This window comes from Symphalangus syndactylus, chromosome 8 (assembly GCF_028878055.3).
Source record: "Symphalangus syndactylus isolate Jambi chromosome 8, NHGRI_mSymSyn1-v2.1_pri, whole genome shotgun sequence".
Taxonomy (NCBI): domain Eukaryota; kingdom Metazoa; phylum Chordata; class Mammalia; order Primates; family Hylobatidae; genus Symphalangus; species Symphalangus syndactylus.
Window position 1 is genome coordinate 16,696,245 of NC_072430.2, and position 23,002 is coordinate 16,719,246.

General features: G+C 44.3%; 2 protein-coding genes across 5 annotated transcripts in view; one reads left to right on the forward strand and one right to left on the reverse strand.

Moving 5' to 3' along the window:
• Positions 1-23,002, forward strand: part of WARS1 (tryptophanyl-tRNA synthetase 1) — a 42,428-nt gene that overhangs the window by 6,383 nt on the left and 13,043 nt on the right. For all 4 annotated transcript variants that reach the window (XM_055288185.2, XM_063643914.1, XM_055288186.2 and 1 more), the window contains 5 exons: positions 1,194-1,343; positions 8,455-8,671; positions 9,717-9,825; positions 16,641-16,760; positions 17,333-17,515. In XM_055288185.2, coding sequence (XP_055144160.1) covers positions 1,242-1,343; positions 8,455-8,671; positions 9,717-9,825; positions 16,641-16,760; positions 17,333-17,515 — 731 coding nt within the window. In that variant the 5' untranslated portion in view covers positions 1,194-1,241. The remainder of the gene's footprint in view (positions 1-1,193; positions 1,344-8,454; positions 8,672-9,716; positions 9,826-16,640; positions 16,761-17,332; positions 17,516-23,002) is intronic.
• On the reverse strand, positions 3,328-3,791 carry LOC129487454 (NADH dehydrogenase [ubiquinone] 1 beta subcomplex subunit 3-like). Its single transcript, XM_055288217.1, has one exon. The coding sequence runs from the start codon at positions 3,753-3,755 to the stop codon at positions 3,459-3,461; it is 297 nt and encodes a 98-aa protein (XP_055144192.1). The 5' UTR covers positions 3,756-3,791; the 3' UTR covers positions 3,328-3,458.

The window sequence follows — 23,002 nt, forward strand, 5'->3', positions numbered from 1 at the left end:
ATCTTGGTTTACAGTTTACAAAGTGCTACCATGCCTTTTTTTCTCATTTTGTTCTCATAAGAGCCTGGGGTAGGTGAAGAAGTTCCTGGCGGCGCCATTTCATAGGTTAGGAAACTTGACTCTTAGAAAGAGGAAGTGATTGAGCCAAGAAGGGTTTGATGGCAGTACAGTCTCTGTCTGCTCTGTCCCCACCTTCTGCAAGGGTAATAGTGAATCATGACTAATAGGAGGTGCAGACACACCTTCTCCAAAGGCTTGTAGTTAAATAAGGCAGCATGTGGAATGGACAGACTGGAGACAGTCCTTACCTCATGTGGAACCTAGGACAGGTAAGGCCCTGTCCTCTACCCCAGAGCTCACTTTGTCTGAGAGCAGCTGACCAGCAGTGGAAGACATTTGCTCAGCGATATATTAGTTATGGCTGCAAAAGCCAGAGAATTCATCCCCAAGGCAATTAAGATAAACAGCAAATAGAGGATTGGTGCCTTGGCTCACACCTGTAATCCCAACACTTTCGGGAGGCTGAAGTGGGAGGATCACCTGAGATCAGGGTTCGAGACCAGCCTGGCCAACATGGTGAGACCCTCCCTCTACTAAAAACACAAAAATTCGCTGGGCATGGTGGCAGGCAGCCTCGGGAGGCTGAGACAGAAGAATCGCTTGAACCCCAGAGGTGGAGGTTGCAGTGAGCTGAGATCGCGCCGTTACACTCCAGTCTGGGTGGCAGAGCGAGACTCCATCTCAAAAAAAAAAAATCAAATAGTAATTTGCCAAAAGTTTTTAGCAATGAACTTAGGTTCATTAAAACACATTGGTGTTTATACCCTGAGCAAACAGGAATCCTCCTGTGTTCTGGGCACTGGGTGGGGCATCACCAGATGCAAACTTGATCTTGACTAGGAGGGCCCCTCCTAGTCAAGTAAATTCAGACCTTAAGTCAGTAAATCCTAGCCACTCCTTTAGTCTTCATCGTTGGCATTTGATGGTTTTCCTCTTCTTCGTGGCCCTAAATTTCTGCTTCTCTTTTTATTATATTATCTATGTCCTTTATTGTAACTCACCTCACAACCTTTTCGGAAAAAAGGACTCAATACAGGAAAGGAAAAACAGCTGCGATGTTTCGTTAACCTCTCGTTTTTCCTCTCTCTCCTTCCCTGCCCCCACCCCTGTCTTGACTCGTCTGCTGAACAAAGCCTCGACCTCAGGCCGGCTGTGAACGTAGTTCCTGAGAGATAGCAAACATGCCCAACAGTGAGCCCTGTGCCTCTCCGCTGGAGCTGTTCAACAGCATCGCCACACAAGGGGAGCTCGTGAGGTCCCTCAAAGCGGGAAATGCGTCAAAGGTACATGATTTTGCTGGGTTCTCCACGAAGGCAGCTGAGCCTCCCAAATCTGTAGGGTTGTGTTATTCTAGAATAGATGGTTTCCTCAATGACTGAGGTGTTTTGGTTATAATTTTTTTTTTGAGAGGGAATTTCACTCTTGTTTCTCAGGCTGGAGTGCAATGGTGCAATCTAAGCTTGCTGCAACCTCTGCCTCCCAGGTTCAAGCGACTCTCCTGCCTCAGCCTCCCAAGTAGCTGGGATTACAGGCATGCACCATCACACCCAGCTAATTTTGTACTTTTAATAGAGATGGAGGTTTCACCATGTTGGTCAGGCTGGTCTCAAACCCCTGACTTCAGGTGATCTGTCCACCTTGGCCTCCCAAAGTGCTGGGATTACCAGCATGAGCCACCACGCCAGCCTTGGTTAGAGTTTTAAATGTATTTTTCCCTTTATCAACATTGGGATGCCTGTGGTCTAAAGAGTCAGAGGTTCTCAAAGCCTTTGTGAAATACAGTGGCCCTCCAGCCCACCTCTCCCTATTTCCTGCTTAATTCTTTTAGCCGATCTTTTGGTTATGTACTCCCCATATCTATAAATATTCTGCTTATTATATTGTTCCTTGTTGATTTTCAAGTTGGGGTCTTTCAGGTGGAAATGACGCATTCGTACCTTCACAACCACTTCCCGTCCAGGCAGTCTCCCCATCTGTATTACAGTTGTAGTTAGGTCAGTATCTGTACACTGACATTATTATGACCATGGAAATAGACATGGACAGCTGAACCATCACGGATAGAATGAGTACTCTAACTTTCTCGCCCAGCTTTTGTTTTCTCTGGAGTTAATATTTGTCTTAATTTCTGTTTGCTTGACTTTTTTTTTTTTTTGCTTGATTTTTTTATGTCAATGATACTAATGATAATGTATCTCCAAGCCCTTTCCCTGTCCAGTGAATCTCCTTTCAGCACACATCAACTAGTCTATCAAGTTCATCTTCTTGAGGTGATCGCTCCCAAAACCTTCTGCCTGCTTCCCTCTGGACTGGGGACTCTTGCCTCCTACACTGCCCATCTTGGCATCTTTCTTCACTGTTGACCCAGGGGGTTCTTTCACGCCTGTCGATTGGGTGCCCCGTTTCCTGCTCCTGCATTTTATTCCTCTTTGCTTTACTCTTTGGGCAGAGCAAATCTTCCAATTGTTTCTGAAAAAAATATTGCAAAGGAAATATTTCTGGGGGGATCTTGCCCATCTGAAAGTGTATTTATTTTACCTAAAACATGATTGATAGCCAGGCTGGGTGTAGGGTTCTAGCATGGAAGTGATTTCCCCTGGAAATGCTGAAGCCACTGCTCTATTGGCACCTAGCTTGTGGGCTTGCTGCAGAGAAGTCAGTTGCCATTCCTTTGTTTTTTCTTTTTGGAAGTTAGCAGGATCTTCTTTGTTCCAGTGTTCTGAAATTTCATGGGATGCGGGTTCAGTATGCCTTTCTTTTTTTTTTCTTTTTGCCCCACCACCCCCGCCCCCGCCTCCGCCCCCCGAGATGGAATCTCGCTCTTTCACCCAGGCTGGAGTGCGGTGGCACAATCTCGACTCACTGCAACCTCCACCTCCTGGGTTCAAGCAGTTCTCCTGTCTTAGCCTCCCAAGTAGCTGGGATTACAGGTGCCCGCCACCACACCCGGCTAATTTTTGTATTTTTAGTAGAGATGGGGTTTCTACTGAGTGAGCCACCACACTCAGCCTGCCTTTTAGACTAGAAACTCATGACCGTTAATTCTCAGAAATCATGATTTCTTTGATCTCTTCTGTTTTCTCTCTTCACAGACTTTTTTTTTTTAATTCAGAGACTGTTTCTCTGATTTTGTAACCCTCCTATTGTTTTCCATTTCTGCTATCATTTTTAACTTCCAGGAGTGTGTATGCTCCCTGAAGTTTCCTCACAGCACTCTGCCCTGACTCATAGGTACAGTACTACCCTTTTCTCTCTGAGATCTTTTTTTTTTGTATTTTATTTTACTTTATTAAATCTTACTAATATTCTGTAAGAGACAAACCAGACGAGTAGGCTACAGTGAAGAAATCTTATTTTGGAGAGTTAAGAAACCACTATGATACTTCCAAGTATTATCTTCAGTGATGCTTCTTATCTTTATTCAGGGACTCCAGGTAATATTCAGCTCCTACAGCTACCACAAATGCAGCAAATCCCCATTTGAATCCTTTAAACAATACATCAAAAAAGGAAACACTCTTTGCAAAGCTGCCCTTGTATCTCCAAGCTTCATTGCAGCCCCATGGATCCCTTAGCCCTTTTGCAGCCAGCTTCTTCTGGATAGTTTCCAATGGTGTCCCTTCTATCTTCCATTGTCTGTAATCTGGAAGTTCCATTTTACGATGTCCATGCTCATGTCCATGTCCATGGGCCATGTCTGACAGCAATCTGACCTCTCAGGACACTCAACTCTCTGTCTCTGAGATCTTAATGGTAGTTTTCCATATGTCCTCTACATCCTTTATAATCTCAGTTTCTTCCATCTTAATTTGTTTTCTACCTGCCTTTCATATTAGAGGCAATTCTCAACTGTCTGGTGTTTCTTGGCTGTTTGCTGGTGTTTTCGGGGGTGGACTAAAAGCTGCTGGATGCACTCTTCATTGGGGAGGAGCTTATCAATATAGGTTCCACTTCCTGGAGAGTGATCAGGCTGCTCCCCTTTTGTTGCGGAACGTTTCATGTCAAGGTCTTTAGATATTTTCTTTAAAGTTAAGTGAGATTCCCCAGAGAAAGCTCCACGAGTCCACTGTTCAGAGGGGGTGAGTCCTGCTGCCAGAGTTCTACGGCTCAGTGGGAGAGAAGGGCTGGGCTGTGGGATCCTTCCCCGAAGCTCCCTATTCTCTGTGTGCTGCCGGTGCCCCAACTGTGCAGATTGCCCCCAGTCTAGGCACCTGTAACTCTGTCCTCTCTTGACATGAAACCTTGGAATGGAGGGGAAACTGTGACACTCCCTTGGCCGAGGGGAGAGGGATTCTCAGTAACTGCTTCTTGAAGAGACTTCAACCAGTGCTCCTGTTTTCATAACCCGCTTTCCCGCCCCTGTAAGTGCCCGAGGTCACTAAGGCCCGAACCTTTGAGCGATTCCATAGCAGTGTACACTCGGTCACTTTCCAGTATTTCCACGATGTCTTAGCATTTGTTTTTCTCTCATGCTATTAGGCACTGGTCATTCATCAGCTTTCCGGCTTCTGAAACCTTGTTGCTGTCATCCTCTTCTTGTTTCCTTTGTCCTTGTGGGATTATGCTTTAAAAAAAAAAAAAAAATCTCTGCTTTTGTTGTAGTAGATTTCAGAAGTATCATCATCAATACGCATCTTTAACTAGAACATAAGCATTTCATTTCCTTCTGGGGTGACTCTACTCCTAGGTCCCCCAGCTTCTCCATGACTTCCATCACTTTCTTCTTTTTTTTTAAGGCTGAGTCTCACTCTGTTGCCCAGGCTGGAGTGCACTGGTGCGGTCTTGGCTCACTGCAACCTCTGCCTCCTGAGTTCAACCTGACCTCCTAAGTAGCTGGGACTACAGGTGCCCGCCACCACACCCGGCTAATTTTTGTATTTTTAGTAGAGAGGGGGTCTCGCCATGTTGGCCAGGCTAATCTTGAACTCCTGACCTCAGGTTATCCGCCCGCCTCAGCCTCCCAAAGTACTGGGATGACAGGTGTGAGCCACCACGCCTGGCCCGACTTCCATCACTTTCAACTCCTGTTATCTGTTATCTTATCAAACACCTTGCTTGTCACCAGATGGTATCAACCATCTCATATTCCCCAGTAGTTTACTTTGACTATTTGGGACCCTGATTTAAACCATTATTTTTTTTTTCATGTATTTGTGTGTGTGTGTGTGTATTTTTTGAGACAGGGTCTCGCTCTTTCCACATTGGAGTGCAGTGGTGCAATCCTAGCTCAGTGCACCCTCGAACTCCTGAGCTCCCACCTTAGCCTACCAAGTTGCTGGGATTATAGATGCAAGCCACTGCACCCAGCTCATATTTTAAAGGAAATAAATAGTACTGAAAGAAAGTAATGTCAAAAAAAAAAGAAGTTACTTTTTTACAGAAAGAGATTTACTCACCAGGTACGGCTCAAAAGATTAAACCAACTTGTTTTAAAACAAAATTATAAAATAAATAAAAGACCCAGTGGGGTTATGTAAGCCCTTCATTTTGGGAAGTTGACAGTGGTATTTTTGTCCATTTAATATTAAATTTGAATAACATTTAGTAAATGTTTTTAGTTAGTAATTCTTAGTGACTGCAGTTATGTTCATTATTTTAGTCAACTTAATACATTTTATAATAACTCTTCCAAGTGTATTATTTGACTAATGCAATTGACTGGCACATGTTGAAGACATCAGAGGTTGCACAATGAGACCAGAGTTAAGTGATGAAAAATTCAGAAGTACATTTGTATCTGACCCTGAAATGTCTTGGTAGTAGAAGCACTTGATGTTTTGGAAATTTGAAAAATAAACTTCTAGCAAAATAGTTTGAGCCACATTGGGAGCGCCAGTTCTCTGAGAGGGCACCATCAGCTCTTTCTTGGCCTGCCATTTATCTAGGCCATGGACTGCGAAGGTCTTTTCTGCTCCAGTGTATCTAAAGAATAAGATCCACGTCCTTCAGTAGCAGCAGCTCATTAAAGCGGCAAGTTTCCTGGGGGGAATAAGTCAGAATCTGAGGGCTGTGAGGGGAAATAGTTTGAACAGGACTGAAGAAGCAATGCTAGGTCTTGGGTATTAAGAAAGAGAGCAGAGCCTTTTTCTTCTTCTCCTTTTTGTTTAAGTAACTTCTAAAATCAAAATATACCATTCATATAGAAAAATATGCTGATCATAAGCAGGCACCTCACTGAATTTTCACAAAATGACCACACCTGTGTAACCAGCACCCAAATCAAGAGCAAGCAGAGAGCACCTAGAAGCCACCCTCACACCCCTCAGCTTCTGCCATGACTCCTCCCACCAGGGGTAGCTGTACCTGGGTTTGAACTGTATGTAGTCAGGTAGTATACAGTCTTGTGTCTGGCTTTTTTTTCTGAACATCAGCTTTTGGCCAGGCTCTGTGGCTCATGTCTATAATCCCAGCACTTAGGAGGCCAAGACAGGAGGATCGCTTGAGGCCAAGAGTTTGGGACCAGCCTGGACAACATAGGGAGACCCTGTCTCTACAAAAAATTTAAAAATTAGCCAGACATGGTGGCACACACCTGCCGTCCCAGCTACTCAGGAGACTGAAGTGAGACGCTGTCTATAAAAAAAACTGATGTTCTGGGTTTTTTGGAGGATGGGAATCTCACTTCATCACCCAGGTTGGAGTGCAGTGGCACAATCTGGACTCACTGCAACCTCTGCCTCCCAGGCTCAAGCAGTCCTCTCACTTCAGCCTCCTGATGAGCTAGGAACACAGGTGTGTGCCACCATACCTGGCTAATTTTTTCTATTTTTGGTAGAGACAGGGTTTTGCCATGTTGCCCAGGCTGGTCTCGAACTTATGAGCTCAGGCAATATGCCCACCTTGGCATCCCAACATGCTGGGATTACAGGCGTGAGCCACTGCACCCAGCTAACATCAGCTTTTGAATCCTGTTTCAATGTCCTGGTTCAAACACTGATTAAGACTGATTATAAGAAAATAGACAAGGTAAGCCTGCTTGTCTTATTTCCGTGCTATTCCAAAATGCAGATGGTCCTTGAGCAGGGACATTGGTTAAATGTTTGACTTTCGCAGAGCCTTCTAGTTACAAGCAGAATTAGACCAGATAGAGTATGAAATGTCAACAAAGCTAGTTATTAAGGGATATTGACTGCAGTGTACTTCAAAGCAAGGTAAGCCTTCTCATAGATAATTGAATAGATTATACGTACTAAACTTATTTTTTGCAAGTACTGAGCCTAGGTACTACAGAAATGAGATGGGTGGAACATACTTAGCTATCTAACCTGGGCAAACATCTCATCTATGAATCGTATCCATTGGGTTACTGATTCCACAAATCTGGCTCATTTTAATGATGAGTCTCAGATAATTTTGTAGTTTGAAACACAGATCACTCCAGAATCGCAGTCCTTTATGGCCCAAGTGCTGTATCTGATGGAACAGTTATCTCTGAATGGAGGTTGGTGTTTATAGAACATTCTGTATATGGTAAAAGGAATTTAAGGAGATTTAAAAGAAAGAATGTTCTGTATAAACTGTAAGTGGAAATGTTTGTATTTCCCTTGGTAAGCAAATTGGACTGTGTATATTCTTTGTTTGCGATCTAATCCAGCAAGGCCAATTACCAGAATAGAGCTTTAGGGCATAGCATGACTAATCAGCTTAATTAGGCCTGCTTTTCTAAAGACCAGGCTTCCAGGGGTGGCCACTATGGACTCCTGCAAAAGAGTCTTTAATACGTTTCCAGACTACCCAAGGGTACGTTTTACCTTTGTTATTTTGTTTGTTTGTTTTTTCAAGATAATTTGATAAGACTCCAAAATGTGGTGATATAACTATTTCCCAATGAATCCCTCCTTAATTTATAACCTGAGAGCCTACATTTTTTGTCCTTGCTTTTATCTGTTTTAGTTGCTCTTACTATCCTTAGTGGCATCATTGGTTAAGTTTCCATAAATATTCATCTCAACCTGTGTGGAATGTAAAAACTAGTTCCAATGCAGAACTCCAGGAATCTCAATTAAAGGAGCTTGTCACACAAATTCTCTGGCATCAGTGGTGTTTGAGAAATCTTTAGCATATGAACTTTGTCATAAATGACAGTGTACATTGTGTCACTGCTACTGTCCCAAAGTGTTCATGGTAGCACTAGAATAACAGATAAAAATGAAGTGCTTTCGAGCCGATGACTTGCTGTGATTCTATGGGTAAGCTCCTTTACCTCTCTGAGTCTCAGATTCTTGAGCTGGAAAAGGACAGTGACAACAATGCCTGCCTTGTAGGGTTGTGACACTAACTAAGGTAACACGTGTGAAAGCATTTCACATAGTGCCTGCCATAGAATAGGCATCATTCAGCAAATATCAGCTATTAGTAATAGCTTTTAGCCATCACTTTTATTTCCTTTCTCAGGATGAAATTGATTCTGCAGTAAAGATGTTGCTGTCGTTAAAAATGAGCTACAAAGCTGCCATGGGGGAGGATTACAAGGCTGACTGTCCTCCAGGGAACCCAGCACCTACTACCAGTAATCTTGGCCCAGATGCCACAGATGCTGAAGAGGATTTTGTGGACCCATGGACGGTACAGACAAGCAGTGCAAAAGGCATAGACTACGATAAGCTCATTGGTACGTCCTCTGCTTTCTTCCCAGAAAAAGCTGCAACTTTTAGAAGTGGTCCCATTGAGTTGATTCCACTGATGTTTTTAAATTTTGAATTAATCATAAATTCAGTGAAGCTTCAATGCCAAGAAAAAATGGATACTAAAATCTTTTGATTGTGCATTATATTCCCAAAGGATTATTTTAAAATAAAATAACAATATAAAATATATTTCAAAATAATGATCTATAGTAGACAACTTAATAGAAGCTTTTCCCTTTTTTTGAGCACTTCAGAACTTGGGAAAGGTCTATTGAAATGGCCATTTATAACATTTAGTGGCTACAAGTCAATCACAGATTAGTTAGGTTTCACCTCCAGTGATACTGACTATGGACCTAGAATGCTGGAAGTCAGCTTAAGAGCAGTGACTTCTCACATTGGGCAAGTTCTTACTGTCATGCCCTTCTTTGAGGGCCTTCCTGCTCAGGAAAGACTGTTGCCATTCCATTGAAGTCTTTACTCTGAGATCATTGCTAATTATCAGAGAAGAAACAGAACTGAAATGTTTTCATCTAAGTCAAAGCCATTTTCCATGATTTCAGTATAGACTATCAATGAGGGAAAATTCACTTGAAGACAGACATTAATTCACTTCAACAAATAAAGAATGTGAGAAATCATGGTTGTCAGTGAATATAAATTTTACCTTAATAAGCAAATATATATATATATACATATTTATATATGTGTATGTTTATATTTTGTTGTCAAAAGTTGCTAGCTGGATCTCATTCTGAATATGTTTCCCATCAGAACCCAGTCTCAGGCAAAACAGCATTTTGTGTTGTAATTTATTTCCTGTTTTGTTGGTTGTGTTGATCTCAGCTGTTGTTTTAATACAAAGACCTTTTACTTTATGTTCGGGGTAAGGACCTTTAGCAGAAGGCCTAAAGAGGTTTGTGTTCATTAAGATTGTGCATGGATCACTCACTTTTCACCTTCATTTCAGTAATATCTGATCACTAAACCTCCTGCCACCTAAGAAAGTCATCTCTTCTTTTTTTCCAGTTCGGTTTGGAAGCAGTAAAATTGACAAAGAGCTCATAAACCGAATAGAGAGAGCTACCGGCCAAAGACCACACCGCTTCCTGCGCAGAGGCATCTTCTTCTCACACAGGTCAGGGGCTCTTCACCACAGGCCTTCTCACCTGTCCTCTTCTTTTAGTTCAAAAAAATCTTAAGACACCCTCTTCATAAGCCACCTGGTACTGTGGGAAAAGTGATGGCCGGCTGTCAGAAGACTGAGATCCATCCTCTGTCCTGTCAGTAACCCACTGTGGGATCATGCTTGTCCATTCACCCTCAGGCTCTTAGTTTTTTCATTTGTAGACTGCCCACCTCACAAGGTGGGAATCATATTAATAGCAGATGAGATTCTTCCCAGATTACATGCTGTAAATAAATTATAAAATGTCATGAAAAGAAAAGAGAATAATATGTCCAAGTTCAGCATTTCCCACACGACAAACAGTAGGCTTCCTGAAATTCCAAACCCTCTTCCTCCTATTGTATTGACTTGCCCATAAACAATACCAAAAGACAAACCAACAGAGAATGCATGGAACAGATTATCTGTACCTTAGGCCATAAATTCCATGCAGATAACATCAAGATATGGGCAGGTTCCAAAAGAGTTTCTGCCTCTCCCAACCTACAGTTATCTGGGCTGAGGCAGCCCATTTTTGAAGCTGTGTCCATGGAATTTATGATCTGACATAGGGTTGTTCTGTTCTACTGGCACTTCACGGTTACAGGAGAACACCCCCAGGACAGAGCCCAGCGGTTTGCCCAAACACTTCAAATTCTACCTGCAAAGAACTCCAGGCCTTGCTCAACCCACTTTCTGGGCAGAATATAATAAAAAATTTTCCTTAATTCACATACTATAAAACTCACTTTTTTTAAGTATACAATTAAGTGGGTTTTAGTATATTCACAAGGTTGTGAGACCATCATGACTATCTAATTCCAAAACATTTCATCACCCCAAAAGGAAACTTCTACCCATTAACCCATTTATGCCAGAAGTTGTAAAAATTTTTTTTTTTTTTTTGAGACGGAGTCTCGCTCTGTCGCCCAGGCTGGAGTGCAGTGGCGCAATCTCGGCTCACTGCAAGCTCCGCCTCCTGGGTTCACGCCATTCTCCTGCCTCAGCCTCTCCGAGTAGCTGGGACTACAGGCGCCCGCCACCACGCCCGGCTAATTTTTTTGTATTTTTAGTATAGACGGGGTTTCACCGTGGTCTCGATCTCCTGACCTCGTGATCCGCCCGCCTCGGCCTCCCAAAGTGCTGGGATTACAAGCATGAGCCACCGCGCCCGGCCAATTGTAAAAATTTTTTGTGAAAAATCAGACCTTGGCGATCACCTTGAGCAGTAAGATATCAATAACTCCCACAAGTTTAGCATTCCAATTATGGAACACTAGGCATAAATGGGTTAACAGTCATCCCCCATTTCTCCCTCCCCACTGGCAACCATTAGCCTACTTTCTCTATATCTAGATTTAGGCACTTTATATATATAAACGGGATCATGTTTATATAAAATGTGGCCTTTTGTGTCTGGCTTCTTTTACTTGGCATAACATTTTCAAGGTTCCTCCATGTTGTAGCGTGTATCCATACTGGATTCCTTTTTATTGCCAAATAATATTCCATTGAATGGATATACCTCACATTTTGTTTATTCATTCATTAGTTGATGGACGTTTGAGTTATTTTCACTTTTTGGTTATCAACAATGCTGCTCTGACCATTTGTATACAAGTTTTGGGGTGGATATATGTTTTCAATCCTCTTGGGCATATACCTCGAATAGAATTAATGTCTTATATAGTAATTCCATGTTTAACTCTTTGAGGAACTGACAAATATTTCTACAGCAACTGTATCATTTTACTTTCCCACCAGCAACATAGGAAGCTTCCCATTTCTCCACATCTTCACCCACTCTTGTTATTTTCCATGTTGTTGTGTTTTATAGCCGTCCTAATGGGTGTGAAGTAGTATCTCATTGTGGTTTTGACTTGTATTTCCCTAATGACAAGGATGTTGAGAATCTTTTCATGTGCTTATTAACAATTTTTATATCTTTAGAGAAATGTCTATTCAGATCCTTTGCCTACTTTTTAATTGGGTTGTCTTTTTATTGTTAGTTATAATAGTTCTTTATATATTCTGGATACTAGTTTCTTATTCAAATATTACTTGCAAATATTTGCTCCCATTATATAGGTTGTCTCTTCACTCTGCTGATAGTCCTTTGAAGTATGAAAGTTTTTAATTTTGATGAAGTCCAGTTTATTTTATCTTTCATTGTGTTTTTGGTGTCGTATCTGAGAAACCACTGACTAATCGAAGGTTGTGAAGATTTACACCTATGGTTTCTTCTCAGAGTTTTGTGGTTTTAGCTCTTACATTTCAGTTTCTGATCCTTTTTGAGTTAATTTTTGTGTATTTGTGAGGTACAGCTCCAACTTCATTCTTTTTCTTGTGGGTATCCAATTGTCCCAGCATTGTTTTTTGAAAAGACTATTCTTGGCCAGGCACGGTGGCTCACGCTTGTAATCCCAGCACTTTGGGAGGCCGAGGCTGGTGGCTGAGGCAGGAGAATGGCGTGAACCCAGGAGGCGGAGCTTGCAGTGAGCCGAGATCGCGCCACTGCACTCCAGCCTGGGCGACAGAGCGAGACTCCGTCTCAAAAAAAAAAAAAAAGAAAGAAAAAACTATTCTTGGCTGGGTGCGGTGGCTCACACCTGTAATCCCAGCACTTTGGGAGGCCGAGGCGGGCGGATCACGAGGTCAGGAGATCGAGACCATCCTGGCTAACACGGTGAAACCCCATCTCTACTAAAAATACAAAAAATTAGCCAGGTGTGGTGATGGGCGCCTGTAGTCCCAGCTACTCAGGAGGCTGAGGCAGGAGAATGGCGTGAACCCAGGAGGCGGAGCTTGCAGTGAGCCGAGATCGCGCCACTGCACTCCAGCCTGGGTGACAGAGCAAGACTCCGTCTCAAAAAAAATAAAAAAAAGAAAATGTGAGTACTCAAACATGGTTCTTTTTCAAGATTGTTTAGGTATTCTGGGCCCCTTGCATATCCATATGAATTGTGGCTTTTCCATTTCTGCAAAAGCAGCAGCTGGGATTTTGATAGGGATTGCACCGAATCTGTAGATTCATTTGTAGAATATTGCCATCTTAAAATATTAATTCATCTAATCCATGAACATGGGATGTCTTTTCACTTCTTTGATTTCTTTCATTGATGTTTTGTAATTTTCAGTGTATAGGTTTTGCACTTCTTTGGTTAGATTTATTCATTAGAATTTTATCTTTTTAATGCTATTGTAAATGGCATTTTCTTAATCTCATTTTCAGATTGTTCATTGCTACTATATATAAATACAACTGATGGCTGGGTATGGTGGCTTATGCCTGTAATCCCAACACTTTGGGAGGCCAAGGCGGGTGGATCACTTGAGGTCAGGAGTTCGAGACCAGCCTGACCAACATGGTGAAACCCCATCTCTACTAAAAATACAAAATTGGGCAGGCATGGTGGTGGGCACCTGCAATCCCAGCTACCCAGGAGGCTGAGGCAGGAGACTCACTTGAACCCAGGAGGCAGAGGTGGCAGTGACCCAAGATCGTGCCATTGCACTCCAGCCTGGGCAACAAGAGCAAAACTCCGTATCAAAAAAAAAAAAAAAATACAATTGATGTTTGTGTATTAATCTTATATCCTGAAATTTTACTGGGTTTATTAGCTCTAATGCTTTTTTCTTTTTGCAGATTCAATAGGATTTTCTACATATAGGATTGTATCTCCTATGATTAGAGACAGTTTTACTTCCTCCTTTCCAATTTGGATTTTTTTTCTTTCCTAATTTCTCTGATTTCAACTTTCAATAGGATGTTGAATAGTAGTGGTGAAAGTGAGCATCCTTGTCTTATTCCTGATGTTAGGGGAAAAGCTTTCAGTAAAGACTGAATATGCACTATTTAGTATAATGTTAGCTGTGGGCTTTCTATGTACCCTTCAACATGTTAGTGTTTTTATTATGAAAAGATGTTAGATTTTATCAAATGCGTTTTCTGTGTTTATTGCAAGGATCATGTGGGTTTGGGCCTCTATTTTATTAGTATGGTGTATCACATTGATAGGTTTTTGTGTGTTTAATCAACCTTGCATTCCTGGAACAAATTCCACTTAATCATGGTGTTGAAAATCAGTTGATTTTCAATCATGGTGTATAATCTCTTTTATATGTTGCTGGATTTGGTTTGTGAGTTGCTGAGGATTTTTACATCTGTGTTCATAAGGGATATTGGTCTACAGTTTTCTTTTAATGTCTTTGGTTTGGTATCAGGGTAATACTGGCCTCATAGAATGAGTTGGGAAGTATTTCTTACTCAATTTTTTTTGGAAAAGCTTGGGAAAGATTGGTATTAATTCTTTTTTGAACATTTGATAGACTTTACCAGTGAAAATGGGGTTTTGGGCTTTTCTTTGTAGGAAGTTTTTTGATTACTAATTCAGTCTTTTTGTTTGTTCCAGATCTGTGTATATTTTCTATTTCTTCTTGGGTTTGTTTCAGTAGTTTGTTTCTAGGAATTTGTCTATTTCATCAATGTTATCTAATGTATTGGTATACAGTTATTCATAGTATTCCCTTATGTAGTAATCCTTTTTATTCCTATAAGGTCAGTAGTAATACCCCTTCTTATATTCCTGATTTTGGCCATTTGAGTCTTCTCTTTTATTCCACCACACACACACACACACACACACACACACACCCAGTCACTTTGGTTCAAAGTTTACTAATTTTATTGGTTTGTAGTCAGCGTTTTTTATCTTAGCATGGCGTGGTTCTTCTCACTGCCTTTGTGACTTATTTATTAACTGCAGTATAGTAATCCTGTAGCCTCTTGGCTTAGGAAAGCATAGGACCTGAGGCATTTGCCCATTCTCAAATTTCAGACTGCCCCTCTGTCTAATTTTGTCATCTGTAAAATTGGGGATTAAATGAGATCTACCATGCACAGTCAAGCTTCAAGTGGTGGGCAGGTGACTGGGTTCCCTTAGTAGCTGAATGAGTCTCTGCTGGAACCCATCCTCATAAAACGTGAGCTCAAAATTGGAACCCAGTAAATTTCTGCACGCTTGTCAGGAGCACCTCACCCCAGGACCAAGCACACAGTGAGTTCTCAGATGCTCCGTATAAACACAAGAAAAGCAGCTCGTGGCACAGCTGCATTTTTTTCTCTTCTGTAAGTCCATATGGTTAGTTGTGAGAACCAAAGAAGGATTCTTTCCTTCCAAAATTATGGGTTATTTTCTTTCCTTATTTCAAAAGCAGTATGTGAGCATTTCATGGGAAAAAAAAATGAAAACTAAGCCCAAAAACTAGAACACCTACAATTGTATCTGTCCAGAGATAAGCAATGTTGACCCTTGGCTTGGGGAATATAAGGAGAAGTCACTTTCAGAATACTGTTCTCTAGATTCTCCTACCCAGACCTCTGGAAAAGGTAGTTATTCCTCTTGTATTTGGGGACATTTTACCCAGAAACAAAGGACATTCATCCTGGAATGTTGGTTTCCCACCCTGCTGAACATTGGAAGTCGTCACGGAGCTTTTTAAAAATACACATTCCCGGCCAGGCGCAGTGGCTCACACCTGTAATCCCAGCACTTTGGGAGGCCGAGGCAGGCAAATCATGAGGTCAGGAGTTTGAGACCAGCCTGGCCAACATGGTGAAACTCCGTCTCTGTTAAAAACCCAAAAAATTAGCTGGGCGTAGTGGCGGGTGCCTACTATGCCCAGCTACTCAGGAGGCTGAGGCAGGAGGATCACTTGAACCTAGGAGGCGGAGGTTGCAGTGAGCAGAGATCATGCCACTGCACTCCAGCCTGGGTGACAGAGTGAGACTCTGTCTCAAAAATAAATGAATAAACAAACAAACAAACACATTCCCAGAGAGCGCCTCAGATCCATTGAATCAGTCTCTGGAGGTGGGGCACAGGCAGCTGTGATTGGAAGCAGCCTGGTGGGGAGGGGGATGACTAGAGTGACTCGCAGATGAAGATACCTAGTCCCAAGCTGGCTGAGGGGCCCAGATAGATCTCCAAGTGAGGACTTGACCTCTGAACTCCCAGAGGACAATTCTTACTTTCCCTGGTAAGCCAGGACTGTCTGCTCCCATGCAGTTTGCCCAGTATTGGTCTGAGAGTCCTCAGGGCTGGGTGATTCTGAGCAAGGATCATATGGTGTTGGCCTGGTATCCCCAGGGAAGTGTACCAAGCCCACAGTATGTCGGCACTGATGTTTGGAGGGATTCCAAGAGTCCCAGTAGCTTCACAGCTGGATCCATCTTTTAAATACATTATTCCAAACCTACACATCTTGTCTTTTAAAACACTCACAAGAGAACCCATTTCAGTATGGCCGGGCATGGTGGCTCACGCCTGTAATCCCAGCACTTTGGGAGGCCAAGGCGGGCGGATCACGAGGTCAGGAGATCGAGACCATCCTGGCTAACATGGTGAAACCCCATCTCTACTAAAAATACAAAAAATTAGCTGGGCGTGGTGGTGGGCACCTGTGGTCCCAGCTACTCGGGAGGCTGAGGCAGGAGAATGGCATGAACCGGGGAGGCAGAGCTTGCAGTGAGCAGAGATCGCGCCACTGCACTCCAGCCTGGGCTACAGAGCAAGACTCCGTCTCAAAAAAAAAAAAAAAAAAAAAGAAACCATTTCAGTAGAAGTTTCCTGTCATTTTTATATCATAAGTACCAAAGGTAACAAACTCTAGTTATTATCCATGTTGTTTCATCTCTGTCTATATTTTTCATTTCCAAAAGTGCATTATTGCCTTGATATTTTTCTCAGAAAATCACACTCTTCCTCTTCTCCTTTTTCCTTTAGAGATATGAATCAGGTTCTTGATGCCTATGAAAATAAGAAGCCATTTTATCTGTACACGGGCCGGGGCCCCTCTTCTGAAGCAATGCATGTAGGTCACCTCATTCCATTTATTTTCACAAAGTAAGTATTGGATCTTACGGCTTTTCTTACTCTTAGTGAATTGAGAATGTTGCTTATAAACCATGTTTAGAACTGACAAGATCATGCTGGTTCATTTGCTGAGCAACCAAGATGTCAAGAGTTGGCCCTTTTTTGGCTTCCATTCACTTTGTTCCTGGGCTCACTTTAGAGGACCATGGAGTGATGGGGAGAGCGCAGCTTTGGAGTCAGCCAGGCCTGCTCCTCTTATCCTGCTCCCTGTCCGCATGGCCATGGGCCGGCTACTTCTCTGAGCCTAAGTTTCCACATCTGCAAGATGAGAGTGAAGATACCTACCTCATAAAACTACTGTAAGGCTTCAAAACAAAGTGTGTAGAGCAGCTAACACAGAGCATACGGGCCATCTTGGTCAATAAATGGTAGTAGACCTTATCATTATCCATAGTCAAATTCATATCACGATTCAAATTGTGATTTTGTAGGCAAGGAAGTTTTAACATACATTGTAAGTAGGAACTGTGTTTTCAGATGCACGATGGTGTTCCTCCACAGGGGAGATGAGACGTCAGCTTTCTTCCCCTGTGTTTCTTTAGGTGGCTCCAGGACGTGTTTAACGTGCCCTTGGTCATCCAGATGACGGATGATGAGAAGTATCTGTGGAAGGACCTGACCCTGGACCAGGCCTATAGCTATGCTGTGGAGAATGCCAAGGACATCATCGCCTGTGGCTTTGACATCAACAAGACTTTCATATTCTCTGACCTGGACTACATGGGGTAAGGAGAAAACGTCTGGCTGCCTTTTTAATAGGTAGAGGAGGATGTCAAGTTGTCATGACCACAGCTAAATTCGAAACAGCTGAAATGGTCTTAAGGCCTGCTAAATGTTCTTCTTCCTTTATTAAATGCTATGAGTGGCCAGTCATGGTGGTTCACGCCTGTAATCCCAGCACTTTGGGAGGCTGAGGTGGGCGGATCACGAGGTCAGGAGTTTGAGACCAGCCTGACCAACATGGTGAAACCCCGTCTCTATTGAAAATACAAAAATTAGTCGGGTGTGGTGGCATGCACCTGTAAGCCCAGCTACCCAGGAGGCTGAAGCAGGAGAATCGCTTGAACCCAGGAGGTGGAGGTTACAGTGAGTTGAGATTGCGCCGTTGCACTCCAGCCTGGGCAACAGAGCGAGACTCCATCTCAAAAAGGAAAAAAAAATGCTATGAGCTGGTTTATTGGTTTTATTTACCAATAATTTTGAAAGTGAAAAGCTGTGTATATAAATAGAAAGGATTAAGTGATATCAGTATCTTAAAGATTCAATTATTGTCTCCATAATTACATTTACAGAAATTTAAAATATGGGCTCAGCCACAGCATGATGGCATCTCAGATTTTCATCCTCAGCTGTGCCGGGAAGTCCTGCCTTGCAGTTTCTTGCCGAGGATAGTCAGTCTTCCAGAGTTATGTCTTCCTCCTTTTCAGTGCACCTTTTCCTCACAGAGAAAAGACTCTGGTTACACAATTCCCTCAGTCTAGTTCTTTTAATCAGCCATTTAATAAGCCAAAATATTTCATTCTGAAAATCCTTCAAGTTTCATCCCAAATGATTACCAAGAAATGTGTTAGAAAAATAAGACTTTGGTCAACCATCACAAGAAGGATACTATCTAGCTCAACAAATATTTCTTGAGCACCTAAATTGTGGTACTCCCCTAAGGTGAGATACTCTCCTAAGTCATGGTACTCCCCTAAGGTGCGGTCTCCCCTAGGGCATGGTACTCCCCTAAGGCATGTTACTCCACTCCCCTAAGACGTGTTACTCCTCCCCTAAGGTGATTCCTCAGGAGGAATGGGTTCATTGCTATGCTCCTGCAGCCCAGGTTGGGCTCTGAGCAGGCCCTCCCATGTTAGCTCACTATCAGGGACCATGCCGAGGCAGGATAAGAGGGACACTAGAGAGGCAAGTGAGCAGTGAGCACAGGAGGACTTGCTTAGAGCCGCATCCCCGGAACGTTCCCTTTTATAAGACCTTAAAACTGAGTAGTGGCAGCCAGGCGCGGTGGCTCACGCCTGTAATCCCAGCACTTTGTGAGGCTGAGTTGGGTGGATCACAAGGTCAGGAGGTCAGGAGTTCGAGACCAGCCTGGCCAACATGGTGAAACCCCATCTCTACTAAAATACGAAAATTAGCTGGCTGTGGTGGCATGCTCCTGTAGTTGCAGCTACTTGGGAGGCTGAGGCGGAAGAATCGCTTGAACCTGGGAGGCAGAGTTTGCAGTGAGCTGAGATTGTGCCACTGCATTCCAGCCTGGGCGACAGAGTGGAAAAAAAAAGAAAAACAAAACTGAGTAGTGGTTTTATATCCATTGAGAGCAATGTATGCCCTGATAGGCAATCTCACCCTTCTATCAGCCAGTAAAACTGTTAGCTTTCTAATGTTACCAATTTTTTTTTTTTTTTTTTTGAGACGGAGTCTTGCTCTGTCACCCAGGCTGGAGTGCAGTGGCGCGATCTCAGCTCACTGCAAGCTCTGCGTCTCAGTTTCACGCCATTCTCCTGCCTCAGCCTCCCAAGTAGCTGGGACTACAGGTGCCCGCCACCATGCCCGGCTAATTTTTTGTATTTTTAGTAGAGACGGGGTTTCACTGTGTTAACCAGGACGGTCTCGATCTCCTGACTTCGTGATCCGCCCGCCTTGGCCTCCCAAAGTGCTGGGATTACAGGCATGAGCCACCACGCCTAGCACCTGTTAGATCTTTTAAAATTACTTCTCTTGGTTCAGCCATGTGAGGCCCTGTGGCATCCTTGAAGGAAGGGAAATAGACAGGGATCCAGATCCTTGAACCTGGGTTTAGTGGCTGTGTGTCATAGCAGCCATGTCCATGAAATGGGATCAAACAAGAACACAGATGTCATCATTAGTATAATTTTCTTTCCTTCTTTCTTTTTTTTTTTTTGAGACAGAGTCTCACTCACGGGTTTTGCCGTGTTGGCCAGGCTGGTCTCGAACTCCTGACAAGTGATCCCCCCTGCCTCGGCCTCCCAAAGTACTGGGATTACAGGTGTGAGCCACCGTGCCCAGCCGTATTAGTGTAATTTTCATGGCACTTTATTTCCTGATTCTCACCCCATTCCATACAATGATTCAACTGATTGAACCTCGGCAGAGACAACCGTGGGTTCTGCATCTCCCTTTCCAGTCAGGCAGTGCTGCTGGCATTGCCCAGTAGCTGCTGTCCTCTTCCCAAACCACCACTGCCCCCACCAGCCAGTGATCTCCCTAAAACTCAGAGCTAATCTCATCTTCCACTTGCGGGTCTTTCCCAGTTCTCCTCCTTAGATGACATTGAGAATTCTCACCTTTCGCTTAGCACATGAGCCCTTTCATGATTGGCCCTGTGTTCCTTTTCAGCATCACTGCTACCTCTAGCTCAGTGGAACAGCTTGCAGTTCCACATCCCTCTCCTTTGTACATGCTCTGTGCTGCCCAGAATTCCCACCCACTCTCCTGACCCTGCCACCCCGAGCTTAGCTAATTCCTACACTTTCTTCCAAAGGCCTGATCAAGCATCACCTTTCCCTAGGAGCTTTCCCTCCCCACAGCCAAATTTAGATGCCCCTCTCTGGTCCTCCATCATGCTGGGCCTTACCTCTGCCACATCTGGTACAGTGTGGCCCTCTCCCCGCTAACTGAGTAAGACACATAACATAGTTCCTGAATTTGTGCTCTCTGTGGCCCATCCCCTCCTGGGCCCCACAGACACAGCAGAAGCAAAGCTGAGCCCCTTCGTCGACAGATGTAAATGCTGGTGGTGAGACAGGAGCAAGTGCCTATAATAGTCCATGAAGCTGATTCAGCCAATAGATGTGCAATGGGGTAGATGAACTTTTGAACAGTCCACATGAAAAGACCATCACCTGAGCAACCCCACTTTCAGCACTCTCTGAACGTGGAGTGAGGCCGCCGTTCACCGTGCTGTCTCTTTGGCAACTACGGTTGCAGCTCCTGACCAACCTCCACCTTCGTTAAATAAGAACTTCCTTTTTTTTTTTTTTTCTTTTTTTGAGATGGAGTCTTGCTCTGTCACCCAAACTGGAGAGCAGTGGCATGATCTCAGCTTACTGCAATCTCTGCCTCCTGGGTTCAAGCAATTCTTGTGACTCAGCCTCCTGAGTAGCTGGGATTACAGGCGCCCACCAGCGCACCCAGCTAATTTTTGTATTTTTAGTAGAACCAGAGTTTCACCATGTTGGCCAGGCTGGTCTCAAACTCCTGTCCTCAAGTGATCTACCCACCTCAACCACCCAAAGTGCTGGGATTACAGGCGTGAGTCACTGCACCTGGTCAGGAACTTCCTTTTTCTTTACAAACATGGAGTAAAGATGAAACCCAGACAGTATGTCAACCAAAAGGGTCGATGATATCTTTCTTGAAAGGCATTTTATATTGAACCTAAAGTGAGGAGAGACATTTTAAAGGGTAAATCCTCTATTCAGACATTTTACTTTAAGAGTTTCTTCTAAACATTTGAGCATTTTACTTTTCTGTCTTGAATTTAACTCAAAATCTGTATCTTTGGCTTAATAAAGCTCCTTCCTGTAGTTTAGGAGCTGGAAATTCAACAAAGCCAGCCATCGCCCTCTTTGAGTGGGAGGGAGGTGGTGAGGCCTCCATGAGGAAGGAAGCCAGTGCAGTTCCCCCTGCACATTGCACATGGCCCCAGAAAGGCCTTCCCGCCCAGGGCCCTGAGGGATGCAAAGGCACTGAGCTGGGAGTCTGAAAACTTGTGGTCCAGACCCAGCTCTGCCCCTGCCTGGTCTTGTTCCCTTGGGCAAGTCCTTAAATCTCTGAGCTTCCATTTTCCTGTGAGGAAGGGAGCTGGGTGCTAGTGGGGGGCAGCATAACAGAGGTTGCAAGTGCTCTGCTTGACGGCCGTCCACTGTGTGGCCTGGGCATGGGAGAAGCCATCCACCGTGTGGCCTGGGCATGGGAGAAGCCATCCACCGTGTGGCCTGGGCATGGGAGGAGCCGTCCACCGTGTGGCCTGGGCATGGGAGGAGCTCCTCTCTGCCTGCTTTCTCCACTCTGCTCATTTGTTCTACAAATATTTATTGGACATCTGCTATATGCCAGACTCATGCTGGGGGTACAGCAGGGAGCAAAACCATTATCTCAGCAGCTGCGTAGAGCCTCTCTTCTAATGGGGAGAATCAGCTAACAGGTGATCAATCAGGTGATAATAAGTTCTATGGTGATAATAGGGACAAAGGGCAGGGGTAGAGAAGACCATGGTCAGGAGATGATAGTGCCTGCACTGCATATAAAGTGCTTCAAGCCACGCCTGGCACCTGGGGAGTGCTCAGTAAATGTTGTAATCTAAAATCTCTTCCCACTTTAAACCCTGTCTGAGAGTGAAAGGCAGGTGCCCTCCCTGGGGTAACTGGTTGTTCAGCCACGTGATATACAGTTTGGTGTGTTCACCGCAGCCAGTGAGAAGCCTCCATGTGCCGGCACTGGCGTGGCTGCTGTTGCATGATGGGTCCATCCCAGCTGTGCAGGGGGACAGTCGTCCCTTGAGGGGAGGATCACGCATGCTCACGGTGCAGCGCCTGCATTCACCGTGTAGCCAGCACAGTGGCAGCAGTTTGCAGCAAGTAATGACCAGTCTTCTAAGAAAGGGCAGCATGCTCTAACTCAGAAATACCAGTCAGACACCGTGAAGCTACAGTCCTGCCACAGTTTGGGGGTACTGGAGACTTTCCCTCCTTGTGAGGGTTAGGGTGTCCCAGGTGCCTCAATCCCAAGGGCGCATGGAGTCTTTGCTGCAGCCCATCTCCCCAGGTGACAGACAGCTGCTGTCCTTACTGACTGTGAGGCCTGCTGCGGTGCCCAGGAGGGACCCTCCCTGCCTGCGGTGTTCCTGGTTTGCTTGGCAGGAAGACAAGGCCGCATCTTCCCAGGCGGTGCTGCTGTTGGCTGTGCTCTTGCTCTCTGTTGTTTCCATCGTGCTGAGTGGGTGGCACAGATGCTGGTTCTCCTGGCATGCCCCTTCACAGTACTGCGCCCGCCCTCTCCAGTGCCCCCCAGGGCCTGAAACTCAGCTGGCTGCTAGGCGAAAGACACAGTCCATCCCTCCCATGCTGCCTCTGCTCAACCTGGACAGACCTTGGCGCTGACCTTGACCGTTGCAGGCCTCCCAGCATTGTGCTTCACCCAGTACAAACAGCCAGTGTCCCTGCACTCCTGACACCCCACCCCACCTGCAC